General features: G+C 41.1%; 1 protein-coding gene across 1 annotated transcript in view; it reads left to right on the top strand.

Moving 5' to 3' along the window:
- The window catches only part of st6galnac3 (ST6 (alpha-N-acetyl-neuraminyl-2,3-beta-galactosyl-1,3)-N-acetylgalactosaminide alpha-2,6-sialyltransferase 3), a 117,250-nt gene that overhangs the window by 52,893 nt on the left and 45,036 nt on the right, over positions 1-19,321 (top strand). Inside the window, exon 3 of the mRNA XM_036597481.1 lies at positions 18,689-19,098. Coding sequence (XP_036453374.1) covers positions 18,689-19,098 — 410 coding nt within the window. The remainder of the gene's footprint in view (positions 1-18,688; positions 19,099-19,321) is intronic.

Here is a 19,321-nt window from a genome sequence, read left to right as displayed (position 1 = left end):
GACTTGGTATAGTCGATTAGTTGGTGATGTCATCACACATGTTTCTCGCGCTAACTAGGAATGTTTTGGCATTACCGCTTACTGGAGAGCTAACCAAAGCATTATGGCAGCCTCAAGAGCAAAAAGTGAGGGAGCATTTCACGCTAAAGTCCGAAAAAAAGGTTGTCAGTTGTACTAAAGCCGACCTCAGCTGGCTATGGGAGCACATCCTCCATGTTGGAGTATCTGAAGAGGAAACTCGTCGGCTCACTGGACGATGAAGATTCATCTCTGTAAGTTAGCAATGCTAGCAAGCTAGTTAGCTAATCTTAATGTTTAGTATATATTTATATAAGTCGTTCTGTAACATGTTATATTTCTAAATGCATGTTCTCTGAAACTGTTAATGGGTTTGGAACTGAGACGCATGTAAATGTTTATCACAGCGACCCTGTGAAATCGGGAAAGCTGATGGCCACCGTAGGGTCTACTACACGCTTGGAAGTGGAAGGGTGAGGGAGGGGGATTCAGTTGGTTGCAGTCTGCAACCTCACCACTAGATGACACTAAACCTCACACATTGCACCTTTAAAGAGTTTGAACCGCTAAGAAGAACCAAGACCAAAAGTAGAAACAGAGAAAAACCACTGAGAGGCGCCGTGATTCAGAAGCAGAAACTCTGAAGAGCATGAGGAAGAACCTCTGAGAGGAACCAAGACTCAAAAGGGGAACTCATCCTCCTTTGCGCTGGACGCAGTTAGGGTTAGGGTTCAAGTAAAACAAGTTTACAAGGATGGTTTAACAGAGGCACTGGGATCATACAGAGTTATACCTACAGTTAACGTTCCCTGGAACTTTGGGAATTATGTTTGACCATTTGTGAGAACATTGCAGCTGACGACCACACCAGCATGCTGTTCAACTTCATGAACCTGTGGATTAGCCACCAGCAGTAGCGCTATGGGTGGTGAGAGCTCCTGTTTGCCTTACGTTGATAGCACATACTACTTTGTCGGCCTTTGTAAGCCGTTATCATTTTAAAATCACTTTTAATTAGGTTCGTGTTTTTTTGTTTGTGGATATTCAGTACTTCACCTTTGGTCCTGAATTTTTTTGTACTAGGTAAGTCATGAAGAGTCCTGGAATTTGAAAAATGGTTAAAGTGTATGAACGCTGTTGAAGAAGTTAGTAAGTGGAGTAAGCTTTATGAATCATCCACACCGTCCCTAAGTGCTGGTCAGGAGGGTGGAGGCGTTGGCCTTGTGTCAGCTCCCAGCAGAGGCTGCGCTTGTGAGTGACGGGCCGCAGTGGAAGCCGTCAGGAGCTGTTTCAGGGCGCTCATGCGGCTCTTAAGCACTGTTTACAGGTCGGTCAGGAACCTCGGCCTCATGTTTTATTCATAGCAAGCAGCCAAGTCCGTACAGTTAGGCCTGGTGTTGAACAGAGACTGCACTCATTCCAGAGTACAGGCCTCCACTAACTGGATGGAATAGTTCTAATTGACCACTTTAAGGGCAACGTAATCTATCGACTGATGCATCACTATCAGTACTGACTTTTGATATGAAACTGATATGACAAATGGACAAAATAATTGGAATTGCAATTAATTTGACTGAAATATTGACATGAATTGATGTTGACATTGTGAACTGAAGCACAGCTGTTCGAATGCAAAATAAGCCATCGGTACAAGATTCAGAGGAGCTGCAACAATCCTAACGAGTGTCCTGAGAATGGATGTGTCAGGGTTAGATGTTCCAGGGTGAATACAGCAGGCTTGGAAGATACAAATGCAGTCAGTTGATCATCAAGTACACAGGAAGGGAATGGGATTATAAGGGAAGAGGGTGGGATGAAGGAATTGGGATTGGAATGGAAGTTGTAGAAGTTATAGAAAATTGCAGCACTCTTAACAAGGATGCACAGTGTCACTGATGTGAAGCACCACACTCATGAAGCACCAAAAGCCACTGGGGAGATAGCACCCCCTTGTGGAGAATTGTTAGCCTGCACAACCTGAGTGAGTGAGGTGTTTTCAGGAGGTGCTTCGCATCTAAAAATGGAATGGCTAAAAAGGTTTTTTTGAACAAAATGTTTGTTTCCCTAAACACTTTCAGTAGATGAATTCAGAAGTATTTTTGTAAAGATGGACCTTTTTTTATTTAAAGAACCTCCACATTCTAGGAAGAGCCTTTAAATTGATAAAGACATTCAGGAAACATTTCCATTTCAACCAGGCAAAGATTCTCCTCCAGATGGTAAACAACCACCTGTTCTTCATCTCAAATTCACACTCCTTTCAAAACATGACACAGAGATGGACTGGTGTTCTTTAGTGACTCTTTATAGAAGCTACATTTGCTTTATTTGAAACACTGCAGAAGGATCACAGAATTCCGTAGAGCAGTTTTTTCCGGGTACCTTCAGGCGCATAGCTTTGCCAAGAAACACCAGTCCTCCGTTGTGGGATGACGCTAAACTGGCCTGACTAACAAATATATATATATATATATGTATATAAAATATATATATAAAACATTTTAACCTTTAAAAGGTTCTTTTCAAACTTGGTTTTTAGGAAACCAGAAGTACCTCAGAGAACCTGTTGTGGCAGGTAAAAGTGTAGGATGCAGGAGGGGTTGTGAAGAGGAAAAGAACAACAGGGAATGGCTTGAGATTATTTTTAAGGGGCTGGAATGAAGACTTGGAATGTACAGTTAAGAGAGTCTGAGAGTCAAGTGTAGATGGACCTCCTAAAGGTGCTCAGTGTAGATGGACCACTGAAAGACGTTCAGTGTAGATGGACCACTGTAAGGTGCTCAGTGTAGATGGACCTCCTGAAGGTGCTCAGTGTAGATGGACCACTGAAAGACGTTCAGTGTAGATGGACCACTGTAAGGTGCTCAGTGTAGATGGACCGCTGGAAGGTGCTCAGTGTGGATGGACCCTGGAAAGGTGCTCAGTGTAGATGGACCCCGGAAAGGTGCTCAGTGTAGATGAACTGCTGGAAGGTGATCAGTGTAGACGGACCGCTGTAAGGTCCTCAGTGTAGATGAACTGCTGGAAGGTGATCAGTGTAGACGGACCGCTGGAAGGTGATCAGTGTAGACGGACCGCTGGAAGGTGCTCAGTGTAGATGGACCGCTGTAAGGTCCTCAGTGTAGATGGACCGCTGTAAGGTGCTCAGTGTAGATGGACCGCTGTAAGGTCCTCAGTGTAGATGGACCGCTGTAAGGTGCTCAGTGTAGATGGACCGCTGGAAGGTGCTCGGTGTAGATGGACCGCTGTAAGGTGCTCGGTGTAGATGGACCGCTGTAGGGTCCTCAGTGTAGATGGACCGCTGTAAGGTCCTCAGTGTAGATGAACTGCTGGAAGGTGATCAGTGTAGATGGACCGCTGTAAGGTCCTCAGTGTAGATGGACCGATGTAAGGTGCTCAGTGTAGATGGACTGCTGTAGGGTCCTCAGTGTAGATGGACCGCTGTAAGGTCCTCAGCGCAGATGGACCACTGAAAGGTGCTCGGTGCAGATGGACCACTGAAAGGTGCTCAGTGCGGATGGACCACTGAAAGGTGCTCAGTGTGGATGGACCACTGAAAGGTGCTCAGTGTGGATGGACCACTGAAAGGTCCTCAGTGTAGATGGGCCCGCTGTAAGGCCCTCAGTGCAGATGGATTTCTGAAAGGTGCTTGAAAAGCCTTAATCAGAAGGAGGAAGCTGTGGTGGTTTATTTTCTCCGAAGTCCAGTGATGAGTGCACAGTGCTATAAATAAAAAACTCAAATAAAGAGCAACAAATAAAAAAGGGAAAAGAGAAAAAAATACTCAACTGAGACAAACAAGTCTCTAACAACACTAAAGCAAACTGAATCCTCGGTGTATCTCAGTTATGGCTCTGAGATTCAGCCTGTAGCCGCAGCCAGCCAAGCCTGAAATGACTCAGATCTGTTCTTTAAATACAGAGTTATCTTTTTAGACTGGATCAGTTACAGGTAACACAGGTATCTCATTACATTTTAACCTGCTGGAAATTGGAAGAACCAGGTTTTTCAGTTATGTTCACTGAGACACTATTAAAATTATTATACAGGTTCTGAAGATACTTTGGTCCTACAGTATTGGGATTAGCCCAATAGATTAAATTAGATTATCTACAAGTGTTTAAATTGTTAACAGACTGTCTGGAGAAAATCAGCAGATTCTCAGCAGTGTTACAGGTAAGTTCAGGACTAGGACCAGGGTTTGGTATAGGTTTTGGGTTGAGGTTAAGGTTAGGATTAGAACAAGGGTTTGGTTTAGGTTTTGTGTTCAGGTTAAGGTTAGGGTTTGGACCAGGGTTAGTGTTAAGTTTAGGTTTTAAGTTGAAGTTAATGTTAGTATTATGACCAGGTTTAGGTTTAGGACCAGGGTTTGGTATAGGTTTTGGGTTGAGGTTAAGGTTAGGATTAAGACCAGGGTTCGGTTTAGGTTTTGGGTTGAGGATAATGTTGAGATTTGGACCAGAGTTAGTGTTAAATTTAGACTTGGAGTTGAAGTTAAGGTTATGATTAAGACCAAGTCTAGGTTTATGACCAGCATTTGGTATAGGTTTAAGGCTTTGGGTTAAGGTTAAAGTTAGGGTTAGGATTGAAACCAGGGTTAGGTTTAGGTTTTGGGTTGAGGTTAAGGTTAGGGTTAGAATTAAGACCAGGGTTAGTGTTAGGTTTGTGTTTTGAGTTGAGGTTAAGGTTAGGGTTAGGACTAAGACTAGGGTTAATTTTAGGTTTATGTTTTGGGTTGAGATTAAGGTTAAGGTTAAGATTAGGATCAGGACTAGGCTTAGGACCAGGTTTTGGGTTAGATTTAGGTTTTGAGTTGATGTTTGGGTTTGGAGTTTTTAAGGACTGGGGTTAAGGTCAGAGAAAGTTGAGGAGAATTGAACAGATATTAAGTTGAATGTAAGTTAAACACATAAGCATCTATGTGCTATAAAAAATTATTTTCGCTGATATCTGCTTGTCATTAGTCGGTGATAAATTGTTACCCAGCAAGCCTGAAATCAAGAACGCTACCTATTGGGCTCCCGAGTCTAACCGTCTAAGCATTGACCCTCTCATCAGGAGATCACGAGTTCGATCCCTGGTGATGCTACAGCCATCCGTAGCCGGGAGTCTGAGAGAGCACAATTGGCCTCGCTCTCTCTGGGTGGGTAGGATGGCCCCTCCCTCTCCCCCATCACCCAGCGCGATGCTAGTCAGCGCAGGCGTCTGTTAGCTGACGTAACAGATCTAGCGGTTGGCCTCCGAGCGCGTTCGGGTGTCCAGTGATGTTGCGTGAGCGGCAGTTCGAAAAGAAGTGGTGGTTGGCTTCACAGGTCTCGGAGGAAGCCTGTGTTAGCCTCACCCTCCTAGCGTTGATAGCATCGTGTGATTGGGGGAGTCCTAACTAGCGGGTGGAATTGGAGACGACTAAATTGGGGAGAAAATCGGGTAAAAATAAAAGTTGTGTTCTGTATTAATGTACTAAGAAATTAAAAAGTGACTAAAACACCGATAGGGGTGGACAGACATCAGCATGTGTATATTGCATCCTCATACATGCAACTTAAGAACGTTCCTCAACTTCAGTGACACGCCTGTCTATTTAAAGAGGAACTGTTGTTTAATGGAAATAAAATTATCGTTTTTTATTAATAGCATTGGTTGAACAGCGATGTATTTGTTGGTTAACACTGAATCGCTTGATCATTTCCATCCCTACCAAGTACATAAATGACAAACATAACCAGGCACCCTCTTACTAAAGAAGTGTAATGAAAGGGAGGTGTTGGGAGAGGACGGAGAAGGCGAGGGGACAGAAGAGAGGCAGCTCTGGATAAGCTGTGACCAAATTGAGTGCGGAGGCCTCTGCAGAGGAACGCCTGGGATTAAAGTAGGCAGGTCAAAACAGAAAACATGAGAAAGCAAGGTTATCAGATGCCTGCAGAGGAGAGAAAAACAGAACCAAACTGAGACCGGCAAGTTGGAGCTTTGCAGGACTGAAAGCGGGCCAGCAGTGGAGAAGGTGATGTCATCAGGCACTGTGGTCATACGGGGATTCAGCCAGTTGTGCTTTCTTGGACCTCTGGCCACAAGTAACCGCAGCATCATCTGGATTCAAGCTTGGGTTCTGGAAGGTGCAAACCTCTTAGCCACTCACAAGGCCCTATTTAAATTACATTACATCAGAGTTCAGCAGCAGTGGCCCACTCCTGCAAAATTATTGCCATCACAATTTTATGACATGAAATGTTGCAATTACAAAACTCTGCAGAGGGCTTTTAATTTGAAATAACAGTTACAGGAAATGGACGAACACTGCTCGAACAGTCGAGTTAAGCTGAAGCACCGATGGTTTTAGCAAGCTGTTGTTACTAAACTGGCTAACTTGGCACACCGTGAGAAGGCTGGGTCGACCTTTTTCCGAATATTGAATATTTACAAAATATATATAGTGGAAGCACTGTTATCAAAAGGTTATTTTATGTAAGTAGTTGAAAGAAAAGATATCAGATAAGAGTGTTGTGTGCACATATCAAAAATGAAGTATAATCAAACTGAAACACACTTTAATGTGGTCTTTATTATACTTCTTAACATGGTCATTAAATATAGGCCAAAAACAAAACACGTCACATTTTAGACATACTAAAAAGTGGGATTGTACTGTAGTATGATCAACAGTGGAACATTCAGATGGGTACATGGGGTCCTGGGGTAATTTCCTCTTTTACTGGCTTCTCGGTGACTCTATTTCTATCTGATTTGGCCATGTTGGTGTCCTAGTGCCCTGCATATCCATATCGAGCATTTTCAAAATCACAAAAAGGTGGAGTCTTACCAGTCTGACTTGATCTGGGCTTTAGATTAGAACTTCATCTCCATCCTCTCCACACCAGGAGAGCTTCAGCAGGAGGAGAAACACAATAAAGTCTATTAGTGATGAAGCACTTTATAATCGCATCGTATCATCAAAGCATTTCTTTATATGCACAATATCAACAACTTACCAAAACCTTTCCCAGCCCAGAACTTGCTCCTCTTTGTTTGTTTGTTCATTACATCCACACCATCTCCACAAACAAGACAGGTTTATCCTTACTGGATGTAAAAGGGTATTCGGTCTCCCAGCTGTTTTGAAATCCCCAGCGTTCACTGTCCACTTTTAAGTTTTAGCGAACTAGGTATTTGGGGCATATATGGGGCAGTTGTGGGCTGGAGGTTGGGGAAGCAGCCTTGTGACCAGAAAGTCACCGGTTCAATCCCCTGAGCTGATGGTATGTGACTGAAGTGCTCTTGAGCAAGGCACCTAACCCCCAATTGTTCCCCGGGCACCGTGGATAGGGCTGCCCACCACTCTGGGCAAGTGTGCTTACTGCCCTCTAGTGTGTGTGCATTCATTAGAATGTATGTGGGTGTTCTCACTGCACGGATGGGTTAAAATGCGGAAGTGAAATTTCCCTGTTGTGGGACTAATAAGGGTCACTTACTGTTTTTTTTTTTAGCTGTTTATTTTGGTTGGACTGTTGCTGAAACGCTGCTGGTGTTTTGGTGATATGACTGGAATTGTGGTGTAACCACTGTCCCATAGACTGTTGTTGGGGAAGGGGGGTTGGAACGTGCGCCATATGCATGTTGGGGATTGTAGTGCAGAACCTTGTGAAATAGACTAATATTTACTAATTTCACGGGCCTTGCATTCGACACATGACCATTAGTTCCATCACTGAGCAGAAGTGGACATTTGTTCTTACAGATTTCCCCTGAAAAACGAATCCAGTCAAAGAACATGAAGATCGGATCCGATTGGTATTGGCTGGTACTCAGTATTGAAGTGCTTGGATTGAATTGAAAGGAAGAAAACTGGACTGGAACGTCCCTATTTGTCGGATGAATAGCCTCTTTTATGTCTTTGGCTTTGCTATCTGAGAAGTCTTAATGTCTTGATGACAGTACTGCACACTGATATTATACCTCATTGCTTTAAGCTGTCAGCACAGAACTGCATTCCCTAACGAGCAATCAGCTCACAACATGACGTGCTGTAGTCTTCAGGGCCATTTGACGGAAATGTGTTTCTGAGCCTTTAACAGCACTGGATGTTTCCGCTCTTCTCACGCTGTGCCTACATTATCCACAGTACTGGTCGTGGTACTGAACCGTAAAACTCGTCTATGCTTAGTGAGACTTATTTTATATCTGACCTTAAAGACGCACTTTATTTGGCGCTCAAACAGCCACGAGTCATCAGCGCGATGGTATATCACAGCTTGATAGACGCAGTAAAGATCAGTACAGCGTTGTGCCAGCGCATCTAACACTTCCAAGCAGGACCCCCCCACGCAGGGGCCTTAATTCGACACTGGACGCAATTGTACTAATTACTCCTTGTTAATGGATAATGGTTTATTCAGCATCGTAATGAATCTCAAGGTTAAACACAGGCCTGGAGGGCATAATTTAATGATGCTCATGTTCGCCGCATTTAGCGTGACTTAGTGAGTACTGTGCTCTTTTATATGTGAGAGGGAACTTACTCTCTCTCTCTCTCTCTCTGTCTCGCTCTGTCTCTCTCTCTCTCTCTCTCTTGTTCTTTCTCTCTCACTCTCTTTCTCTTTGTTAAGTACAGAACAGAAATGAATGAAGAGAAAAATAAGGGACCCAAGGCACCTGACAGATTTTAGACCTGCGCATGCATGAACCTCACCCTGACAGCCTGTCTTTCCATACATACAATCATAAATAAATGCCTGCAATGTTTCTACATACATAACCACTTAACAACGCATGCATAAGCACTGAATAACATATTTATAAAGCAGTACTTCAACTATAAACAGCTTATGTCAGTAATTTCAAGGTGGACTAAGATATTTTATGAAGTAAATGACTGTATAGACGTAAGGAAATTGAATTAAAGTGACAGACATTTGTTTATAACACTGCTATGAAGCATCATTCCAAAGTCTTTTCTAAAGTCCTTCCATATGTACAAAACCACCCCTAAACTAGCAAAATCCTTAAAGATATGCCTACGTAGGCTGCCTACATAGAAACAGCACAACGCATGCATAAGCACTGAATAACATTTATTAAGTAGGACTTCAGTATTTATAAGCGGCTTATGTCAGTAATAGCAAGATAGCCTAAGATGTTTTTTGAAGTAAAAGACAAAGTGACCCTTAAAAGGACAGAAATTTGATGTGATTTATAACACTGTTACGAAGCATCATTTCCAACTAATTCATAAAGCCATACTGTTGCTCTACATATATAACCACCCCAAAACTAGCAAAATACATAAAGAAACGGCCATAACATTACCTTGTTGGTCCACCTTGTAGATGTAAGGTCAGAGACGATAGCTCATCTGCTGCTGCACAGTTTGTGTTGGTCATCCTCTAGTCCTTCATCAGTGGTCACAGGACGCTGCCCACAGGACACTGTTGGCTGGATATTTTTGGTTGGTGGACTATTCTCAGTCCAGCAGTGACACTGAGGTGTTTAAAATCTCCAGCAGCACTGCTGTGTCTGATCCACTCAGACCAGCACAACACACACTAACACACCACCACCATGTCAGTGTTACTGCAGTGCTGAGAATGACCCACCACCCAAATAGTACCTGCTCTGTGAGGGTCCATGGGGGTCCTGACCACTGAAGAACAGGGTAAAAGGGGGCTAACAAAGTATCAGAGAAACAGATGGACTACAGTCTGTAACTGTAGAACTACAAAGTGCACCTATATAGTAAGTGGAGCTGATAAAATCTACAATGAGCGTAGAAACTAGGAGGTGGTCAGAATGTTATGCCTGATCAGTATATATACTTATATTTGTATATACAATATATAAATACTGTGACCATCAGACATTGTATTTATACCACAATATAATTATTCGGCTATTCCGCCCTCTACTAGCCTCAGCCCAAAACGACAGTAAAAATGCGAGCGCTGAGCTGAGCCACTGGCCGCTGGGCTTATATAAGAGATTAACTGTCCTGTCGCAGCATTTTGCTGTAACTCTCTCTCGGCTCCAGCTCCATTCACGCTCTGTTTGAGGACAGAACAATAGAGGACCTGTGGGTGCTTCAGTAGATCGCAGAGAATCCTTATATGCCTCAAATAATAAAAAGCTTTAAAGCAGCTTTGGGATCGCCCCACATGCCCCACTTACACACATACAGCACCATAAGCCTAAACAGGAAGGCTGCAGACAGTGTTTCAGAAGCATAACAGCATTTAAAACCTTAAAATGTTTATCTCTTTGTGTAGTCTCTGCTCACGCTCTGAAATGTCTGGGGTGAACATGCCTCCAGCTTTTCCATTAGTGTTTTGGAAAAAAAAAGCAGACACTTTTCATCAGTCTCTAAGCAGGGCTTTTGGGGTATTTTCCTTTTTCCACTTTCCATTCTTACCACTGTGTCGTGTCTTACCACAGGATGGTGCCAGCAGCTCATTATCATCAGCACCCATCAGGGCCCATATCATAGAAAAACTCATTTTAGTTGATTTTTTTTAAATGAAAAATGTGTGATATACTATGTAAACACTGTTAAAGGGCTCAGTTTTTTGTCTTGTATAAAGTTTTTATGTGTTTATGTTTGTTTTGTTTTATAATGTCACAAAAACAACACATTTACACGCATCTTCCTGTTAAGCCTACAACAGTTTAGGCCCAGCCCATTCACATTATTATAAGTTGTTATACATACATTAACGTAGTTTTTTTAAATAAGTTACAACAAAAGGCACCCAATCAGAAAGGAGCTCATTTAAATATATCAGTATTAAAGGTGTAACAAAAGCAGTTGTTTTGATTATAGTAGTTTGAGGAGTGTCTTATTCCTTTGCTTTACTTTTTAATTCACTTTTTTGTTTTCTTTAACGTATCACTGTTAATGCTCAGAATTAGGAACCATCTCAAAATTACCAGAAGAAAAAGTGCAACTATTATTATTATTATTATTATTATTATTACTCTTATTACTATTATTACTATTATCATTAAGTATGGAAGTGTGGAATGCCCTTCCTGACACTGTTAAGAATGTGTCTACCTTGGTCTGCTTTAAAATGTTACTAAAAGCTCATTTTTTAGATTAACTTTCATGAACATGTGATATTTTCTTTTGTATTTCACTCTGTATTGTTTTAGCCATTGGTTTGTCGCGCTGTGTCTGTCTAATAAAAGAACATAATAATAGCACAGTTCAGTAAAAGTTGTGGTTGTAGTTTATTATCATCTTTAATTTTGCCACAAAACTGTACTTAATCTAGTAATAAAGAACAGAATTGTGAATGTCACACAAACTTTACTGTCCAATGCCGTTGCCTCTGTAGTTTAGCCTTGATTGTGAGAGCTGAGACATGACTGTTTATCCCAAGACCTGAAGCTCATTTGTCTAATTACTAAAGTGTAAAATATTAAGAATAGATTTTATTTTGTTTTATTTGAATTGAATTAAGTTTTCATTTATGTAATTCATTTTCCTTTTGAAAGGGCAGGAATTTTTTTCTGTGGAGAAATATTTTACAGATATTTAAACGACTTTTTCTTCTTTAAAAAAGTTTTTGTGTTTTTTTTTTTGTGTTGTTTTTTTTGTTTGTTTTGGTTTTTTAACAAACAATAGCCCATGGCCATACAAAGAACATGCTTATTAGATATATAAGTGCATTAGATATAGAAGATTGGACTAATCCAGGTGTCGGCAACCCATACGTTAAGAGGAGCCATTTTGTCCTTTCAACAAAATCAAACCACCTTGGAAGCCACAACATTTTATGTCCATTTTACGATCTTGGCTATAAATGTGTCTCACTGTGTGCTGATGTACCAGTATAGACTAAGATATATAATATAAATGAAAACGCAGACTTAGTTTACTCTACTTTAATACTTTACGCTTTTCTCGCATCTCCGGCAGGAAACTTTTCCTCAAAAGTGTAATAGTTTCTTGTAAAATGTCTCTCAACATTTGACTTTTTATGAAGCTGAAGTCTCTTCTCATTCACCAGCTTCAAATTTTCCCTTAAATGGTGCCTGAGGCGCCAGGATGTAACTGCTGCACCATTTAAGCTGGAACAGAAAATTCGAGCTAGTGACTGAGAAGCTTCAGCCTCACAACTTTTTAGTGTTTGTCGGTTTCCCGTTGCAGATTAAACGTATCAGGAAACCAGCTGGAGTGATTATAAACGTAAATAAGTCTGTTTGTCTCCAAATTATCTACGTTCATCTTAAATCTTTTTCTTTGCCTTTTCATTAGCTACTAGCTATGCCAGACTGTTGTCTGCATTCATTGCTATGTGACCAGCAGTCTGCGCGCCAGTTTTAAGGGTTAAACGTTGGTGAATTAAAAGGTATAGGCTACATTAACTCCAGAGTTTAAGACCATTTATTGTTAAACGGTGTTGAACGATCAGCAGAGCTTTATTTTGCTGTAAAGGAGGATTATTTTATTTTTACTTACAAATCTGATTCTGCTGTGGAGCCACAACAGGGCAGCAAAAGAGCCGCATGCGGCTCCAAAGCCACACGTTGCCGACCCTGGACTAATCATTAATGGTTGAACATTTAAAGGTAACTGTTTTCACTATTCGCTTATGTTTGTTTATCCGGGCCTTAGTAAGCAAGACAATTAATTTTGGTACTCTAAAAGCTTCCTCACAGAAAGTTCTGGCATGAAATGGTCGTCAATACAGCATCTGATGTCTGAAACATTGTTTTACAGTAGTTTTGAGAGAAGATTGTGGCCTAAAATCTATTTTTTAAATCCATGCAGGGTGGAAGAATACGTGGAGGGCATTATAAGGCAAAATAGCCCCTGTAGAAAGGTTATTTTGTTCTAATTTAACACTGTTTGACCATTATCGACATTAAATGAACATAAATACACTCTGTTTACATCTCAGCATTTGAATTATGCAGAAATGTTGACAAATCTGTGGATTTCCACTTTAATCTTGTACTATGTCAGAGGTTTACAGCGCTATAGGGGGATGTTCTTAGTCTCCGGTTGCGTGTAGACGTATAGAGTCTCTGAGATGATACAGATCGAGAGCGAGTCCTCAGCTGGGCCCCGGCCGATCGATATGTGCAGAGAGCTGTGAAGATTGGTGGAGCGTGGCGGGCTAGGACACACCGCCTGTTAATGCAGGGGGACCAGCGACAGTCCAAGGCTACAGAGGCAGGTCTGTCTATTCGTTTGTCCTTCGCTCTCTCCGCCGAGAGGCTAGAGGCTACAACAGCTTTCTGCGAAAAGCAATCTTCAAGTCTCAGGTCAAGCGTTTGCTCTTCAGCTGAAGTTCATGTTCAGCCTTTTCCTCAGGGACTCATGCCAGAGTCTACAAAACCTCTATCTAAGAACACGGAGCTTGACTTAATACTGGCCAAAACAACTGGACAAACGCGAGAGGACACAGTTAATCCTTAGAAATTGCAATTATTGCTGCCGATAACAAAAGCATGCTGTATTATTGATTATTCCACACCTGTAGTTCATTGAAACAAGCAGGTTAACTTTCAATCTATACCACATTTGTGTTTGTAAGTAGAAGAGGAGACATTTTATTATGTTTTGATTTATATGAGCACTGTTTTTATCATGAAATGCAAGAATTCAGGGTACAGACGCAAACCTGTTGATACAGAAACAGTTAGAGTGTTTCAGCCACACCCATTGCTAATAGGTGTATGAAATCAAGCACATAGCCATGCAACCTCCATAGACAAACATTAGCAGTAGAATAGATCGTACTGAAGGGCTCAGTGACTTTAAACATGGCACTGTCATAGGAAACCACCTTTGCTACAAGACAGTTTGTGAAATTGCTGCCCTGCTAGATCTGCCCCAGTCAACTGTAAGTGCTATTATTGTTAAATGGAAGCGTCTAGAAGCAACAACAGCTCAGTCGAAAACATTAGACCACACATACTCACAGAGCCGGGCCACCGAGTGCTGAAGCGCATAGCACGTTAAAATCACCTATTTCCTGTTGCATCGCTCACTACAGAGTTCCAAACTGCCTAAGGAAGCAACATCAGCGCAAGAACTGTGCATCAGGAGCTTCATGAATTGGGTTTCCATTTCTGAGCAGCTGCAAACAAGCCTAAGATCACTATGCGCAATGCCAAGTGTCAGCTGGAGAGGTGTAAAGCACACCACCACTGGACTTTATAGCAATGGAAACACGCCCTGGAGCGATGAATCATGCTTCACTATCTGGCAGTTTGATGGACGAATTAGAGTTTGGTGGATGCCAGGAGAACACTACTGACCAGACTGCATAGTGCCAACAGTCAAGTTTGGTGGAGGAGGGATAATGGGCTGGGGTTGTTCTTCAGGCCTCTTAATTCCAGTGCAGGGTGATGTTAATGCCACAGCATGTAAATACATTTTAGGCAATTACATGCTTCCAACTTGGTGTCAGTTTGGTGAAGGCCTGAGTTTGATATGGGGATGTTACAGTGGCCCACACCGAGCCCTGACCTCAACACCACTGAACACCTTGGGGATGAGCTGGAGCATCGACTGTGAGCCAGGCCTTCTCGTCCAACATCAGTGCCTGATCTCACAAATGCCTTTTGACTGACTGGCCACAAATTCCCACAGACATTCTCCACAATCTTGTGGAAAGCTTCCCAGAAGAGTGTTAGGCTGCCACAAATGCGGGCAAACTCCATATCCATGCCCATGGTTTTGGAATCGGATGTCCGACAAGCTCCTGTAGGTGTGATAGTCAGGTGTCCACATACTTTTGACCATATAGTGTACCACATCAGTATTATTGAAGACAAAAAAGCATAGATGAGGACAGATGGCGACTATGAAAAGAGGTGAATGCATTTATTATACAACAACTTTTTTGATACCACAAGACCCACATTGAAATGCTGTTTTCGCACTTGTGGTCGATAAATGGACGTGATGTTATCAGGTCTCATCACTGGAGCAGATAAACATCAGTAACAACACACAGAGAGGCGTGAGGGAGATGTCTTCCTATCCGTTCTCAGGCTGCTGGTCAGTCATATGGTATCGATTGCCTCTATTATCCTGGCGTGGTGGCAGTTAGTCTCCCAATTCCACTGACCAGCCAAGCAGGACGAACAAGCTGTAATTTGTAGGGAGGGGCGTTCTGATAGCGTTGCGCACCCGTCTGCTACATTAGCCACCTAAATCGAGAGAGCGCGGTGATGGAAATGATACTGCCGCTCGGACGACGGCTGATGTCGCCTCGGTTAGCATAGCGGAGCGCTTTGTTGGCGCGGAATGACAGCGGTCTGTCCTCTCGCTGCCTCCAATTAGCTTCACTGCCTGTTTGGACGAGATGGCTGGTGGACTTTCAGGGGGAGGATTTTCTTCTCTTTATTGGAGCTTAGCAGGCTAATTATTCAAGGTTTGCACAAAATCCACTCCCAAGCTGATGGGACAGCTGTCTTTGGCGCCTACAAACTGCAGTAAAGAAATCGCTCAACAATGCTTCACATAATACGTGCAGAAGAGTCGCTGCTGATGTTTGGCGTCATTCAGAAAGATTGGAAAGTCATGATTAAGAGAGAGAATGTGTTCTAGCTTGTGTTTCAAATAAGGCTTTGTCATCATTGCAGTTCTACTTTGGCTTTAGAATGTATTACTGCGAAATGCATGCGCCGGACACTTTATTGGAAACCCCTCTTTTGTAGCTCCACCTTACCAGAGTACAGTTAGAGACTGTAGCTCATATGTTGGTGCATCTGTTGGTTAGCCTTCCTGTACACCTATAGTGGACATTATATATTTTATATACACTGTGTACAGTACTGTGCAAAGGTTATTCCAAAAGTATTTCCAATATTTATTTTTAGATATTATGACATTAGATATAAGAAAATGAGTGAAAAGAGCAAAAGTTGGAGTTCAAAAAATGAGTTACAAAGAAAATGTGCCTCCTAACAACCACCTGGAAGACCTGGTAGACACCAAAACTGTCCCCATCAGATAAACAGCACTTAAAGCTTTCATCTCTGAGAGAGAGGAGAAAATCAAGCTGCTTCAGATCTGAAAACGTCCACAGGTGTTTCTGTCCATCCTTCCACTGTGAGAAGACGACTCAGCGCTGTGGGTCTGAAAGGATGTGTAGCTGATCAAGAAGAACCTCACTGAGAAAAGGAGACGAACACATCAAACAAAGAAGCTGAACAATGGACTGACCACCCCAGAGTCCAGACCTCAACATCACTGAATGTGTTGGGGATTACTTTGGGATCGTGAGAAGCAGGAGATGCTAAACGTTTGTGAGTGAACATAGGTGATTGCTAAGATGTTGCTATATTATCCCAGGTGGTTGTTAATGTGTTGCCAGTCTGGTGTTATGTTATCCCAAGTGGTTGCTAAGGTGTTGCTAGGGCATTGCTAGGGTATCCCAGGTGGTTGTTAAAATGTTGCTAGACTGTTGCAGTGTTATCTCAGGCCGTTGCTAATGTGTTGATAGGCCTGTGCTGTAGCATTCCAGGTGGTTGCTAAGGATTTGCTAGGCCATTGCTGTGGTATCCCAGGTGGTTGTCATATGGGCTCTAGGATCCTCCAAAGGTTTGTGGTTCTAGTTTAAAAACTGTGACCCGTAAAGCCAGTACCAAGAAAGCATAGATTAATAAATTGAGGAAGATTGCTATGAAATTCTAACATGATAAATATTTAGAAAGAAGCAATAATTAAATTAATATCCAGAATAAAGTTCCAATAAACTGAATATCTAACGTGAAGTTCTAATTAAAATTAATATTCAGTATGTCTTGTATTTTTAAAAGTGGTGGTTGTATCATGTGAAAGATAGCATAATAGCTGTTGCCTTAAATAGATCATTATAAGATATTATTTATTATTTAATATGTTCATATTGATGTAGAAAGATGTAGTTTGTTTAAACCTACACTGTATGTTATTAATGTATATAAAATAACAGAAATGAAATGACCTGTCTGTATTACTCAGATGCTGGAATATTCAGCAGACCTAAACGAGCGCCCAGTTCTGCTTCAGTGATGGTTAACTGGTCCTTATGCATTATGCACAGTTGATTCATCAATTATTTATATATATTTGTGATTCAGAGTATTTTCAGTGTAATTATGTAAATAATCTTATTATCCATTGTGTGTCGCTGTGTCTCCGTGCCCTGCAGTCGCCGTAGCTGTGCTGGTGTGTGCAGTGTGCTGTCATTCAGCTCTCACTGATACCCTGTTCTTCAAAAGTGTCACCTCTCATATTTATAAATGCTGTATTATTCAGTAATAGCATTTAAATATTAGAAACTCGACACCTTATTTAGATGCTTTATTCGGTTTTTCAAGTGTTTTAAGAGAAAAACAATACATTTTAAATATCTGTTTATAGTAATTTCCTGTCAGATTTGTCTTGTCTTGAGATTTGATTACCAAAGAATTCAGGATATTTATTTTATTAGAACTTTATTCCATATAAACCTTTCTTTAGAACTTCATTCTAGACAATTGTTTACTTTTTTACAACTTCATGCTGGATAGTACTTTTATTTTAACTTTATTCTAGATTATTTTATAATAACTTCATTCTAGATGATCATTTTATTAGAGCTCCATTCTAGATAATAATTTTGTCAGAGTTTCATTCTAGATAAACATTTTATTAGAGTTTAATTCTAGATAGTAATTTTTATTAGAGCTTAATTCTGGATAGTAATTTTTATTAGAGCTTAATTCTGGATAGTAATTTTGTTAGAGCTTCATTCTGGATGCCAGTTTCATTAGAACAACTTTCTGGATAATAATTTTATTAGAATTTTATTCTAGATATTAATTTTATTAGAGCCCCATTCTGGATAATAATTTTATCAGAGTTTCATTCTAGATTATATTTTTTATTAGAGTTTAATTCTAGATATTAATTTTATTAGAGCTTTGTTCTAGATAATAATTTTATTAGAACTTCGTACTAGATACTTTCATTAGAGCTTAATTCTAGATATTAATTTTATTAGAGCTCCATTCTAGATAATAATTTTGTCAGAGTTTCATTCTAGATTATATTTTTTATTAGAGTTTAATTCTAGATATTAATTTTATTAGAGCTTTGTTCTAGATAATAATTTTATTAGAACTTCGTACTAGATACTTTCATTAGAGCTTAATTCTAGATATTAATTTTATTAGAGCTCCATTCTAGATAATAATTTTGTCAGAGTTTCATTCTAGATTATAATTTTATTAGAGTTTAATTCTAGATAGTAATTTTTATTAGAGCTTAATTCTGGATAGTAATTTTATTAGAGCTTAATTCTGGATGTCAGTTTCATTAGAACAACAAGCCTGGATAGTGTCATTAGAACTTCATTCTAGATAATAATTTTATTTGAACTTCATTCGAGAAAATAATTTCATTAGAGCTTCTTTCTGGATAATAATTTTATTTATTTCATACTAGATACTTTTATTAGAGCTTAATTCTCAATATTAATGTTATTAGAGTTTCATTCTGTATATGAATTTTATTAGAACTGTATTAATGAATGTTTAATTCTATTAGAACATTCATGTTCTACACCTTTCTACACATCTGCCGCATCTTCTTCTTTATGTCATTGAAAACATAACGTTTAAATGGTGATGATGTCACATCGTGTGTGAATGATGTCATTAGTTGACGTGTCTCTCTCTCTCTCCACTCCTGTAGCCTCTGAAGCTGCACTGTGATGTCTGCAGCGTGGTGTCCAGTTCGGGTCAGATGCTCGGTCGGCAGGCGGGACATGAGATTGAGCGTGCATCCTGCGTGTGGCGGATGAACAACGCGCCAACCCGCGGCTTCGAGCTGGACGTGGGGCGCCGCACCGACCTGCGGGTGGTCTCGCACACGAGCGTGCCGCTGCTGCTGCAGAAGCCCCAGCACTTCTTCGGCCAGGGCAACGAGACGGTGTACGTGGTGTGGGGTCCACTGCGCAACATGAGGGAGGACGGCAAGGGCATCGTCTACAACATGCTGCGGCAGGCCGCCGAAAACTACCCCCACGCCCGCATCTACGTCACCACGGAGGAGCGCATGAACTACTGCGACACCGTCTTCAAGAGGGAGACGGGAAAAGACAGGTGAGTGAGACACATACCAGAGTTACACCTGTTACGACATTACACCTCCTCATATCTAGAGCTGCACCGATACCACTTTATCCCTTCTGATTCCGATACCGATACCTGATCCTTTAGTATTGGCCGATGCTGAGTACCGATACCAATACTAACTCTATCTAACCTAACTCACCAATGACTCCTGATATTTATACAATTACATTTTTACAATATTTTGTTTTGG

Source organism: Colossoma macropomum, unplaced genomic scaffold, assembly GCF_904425465.1.
Source record: "Colossoma macropomum unplaced genomic scaffold, Colossoma_macropomum, whole genome shotgun sequence".
NCBI classification, from domain to species: domain Eukaryota; kingdom Metazoa; phylum Chordata; class Actinopteri; order Characiformes; family Serrasalmidae; genus Colossoma; species Colossoma macropomum.
The sequence above is the reverse complement of the archived record's forward strand: the minus strand, read 5'-3'. Positions and strand labels throughout refer to the sequence as shown.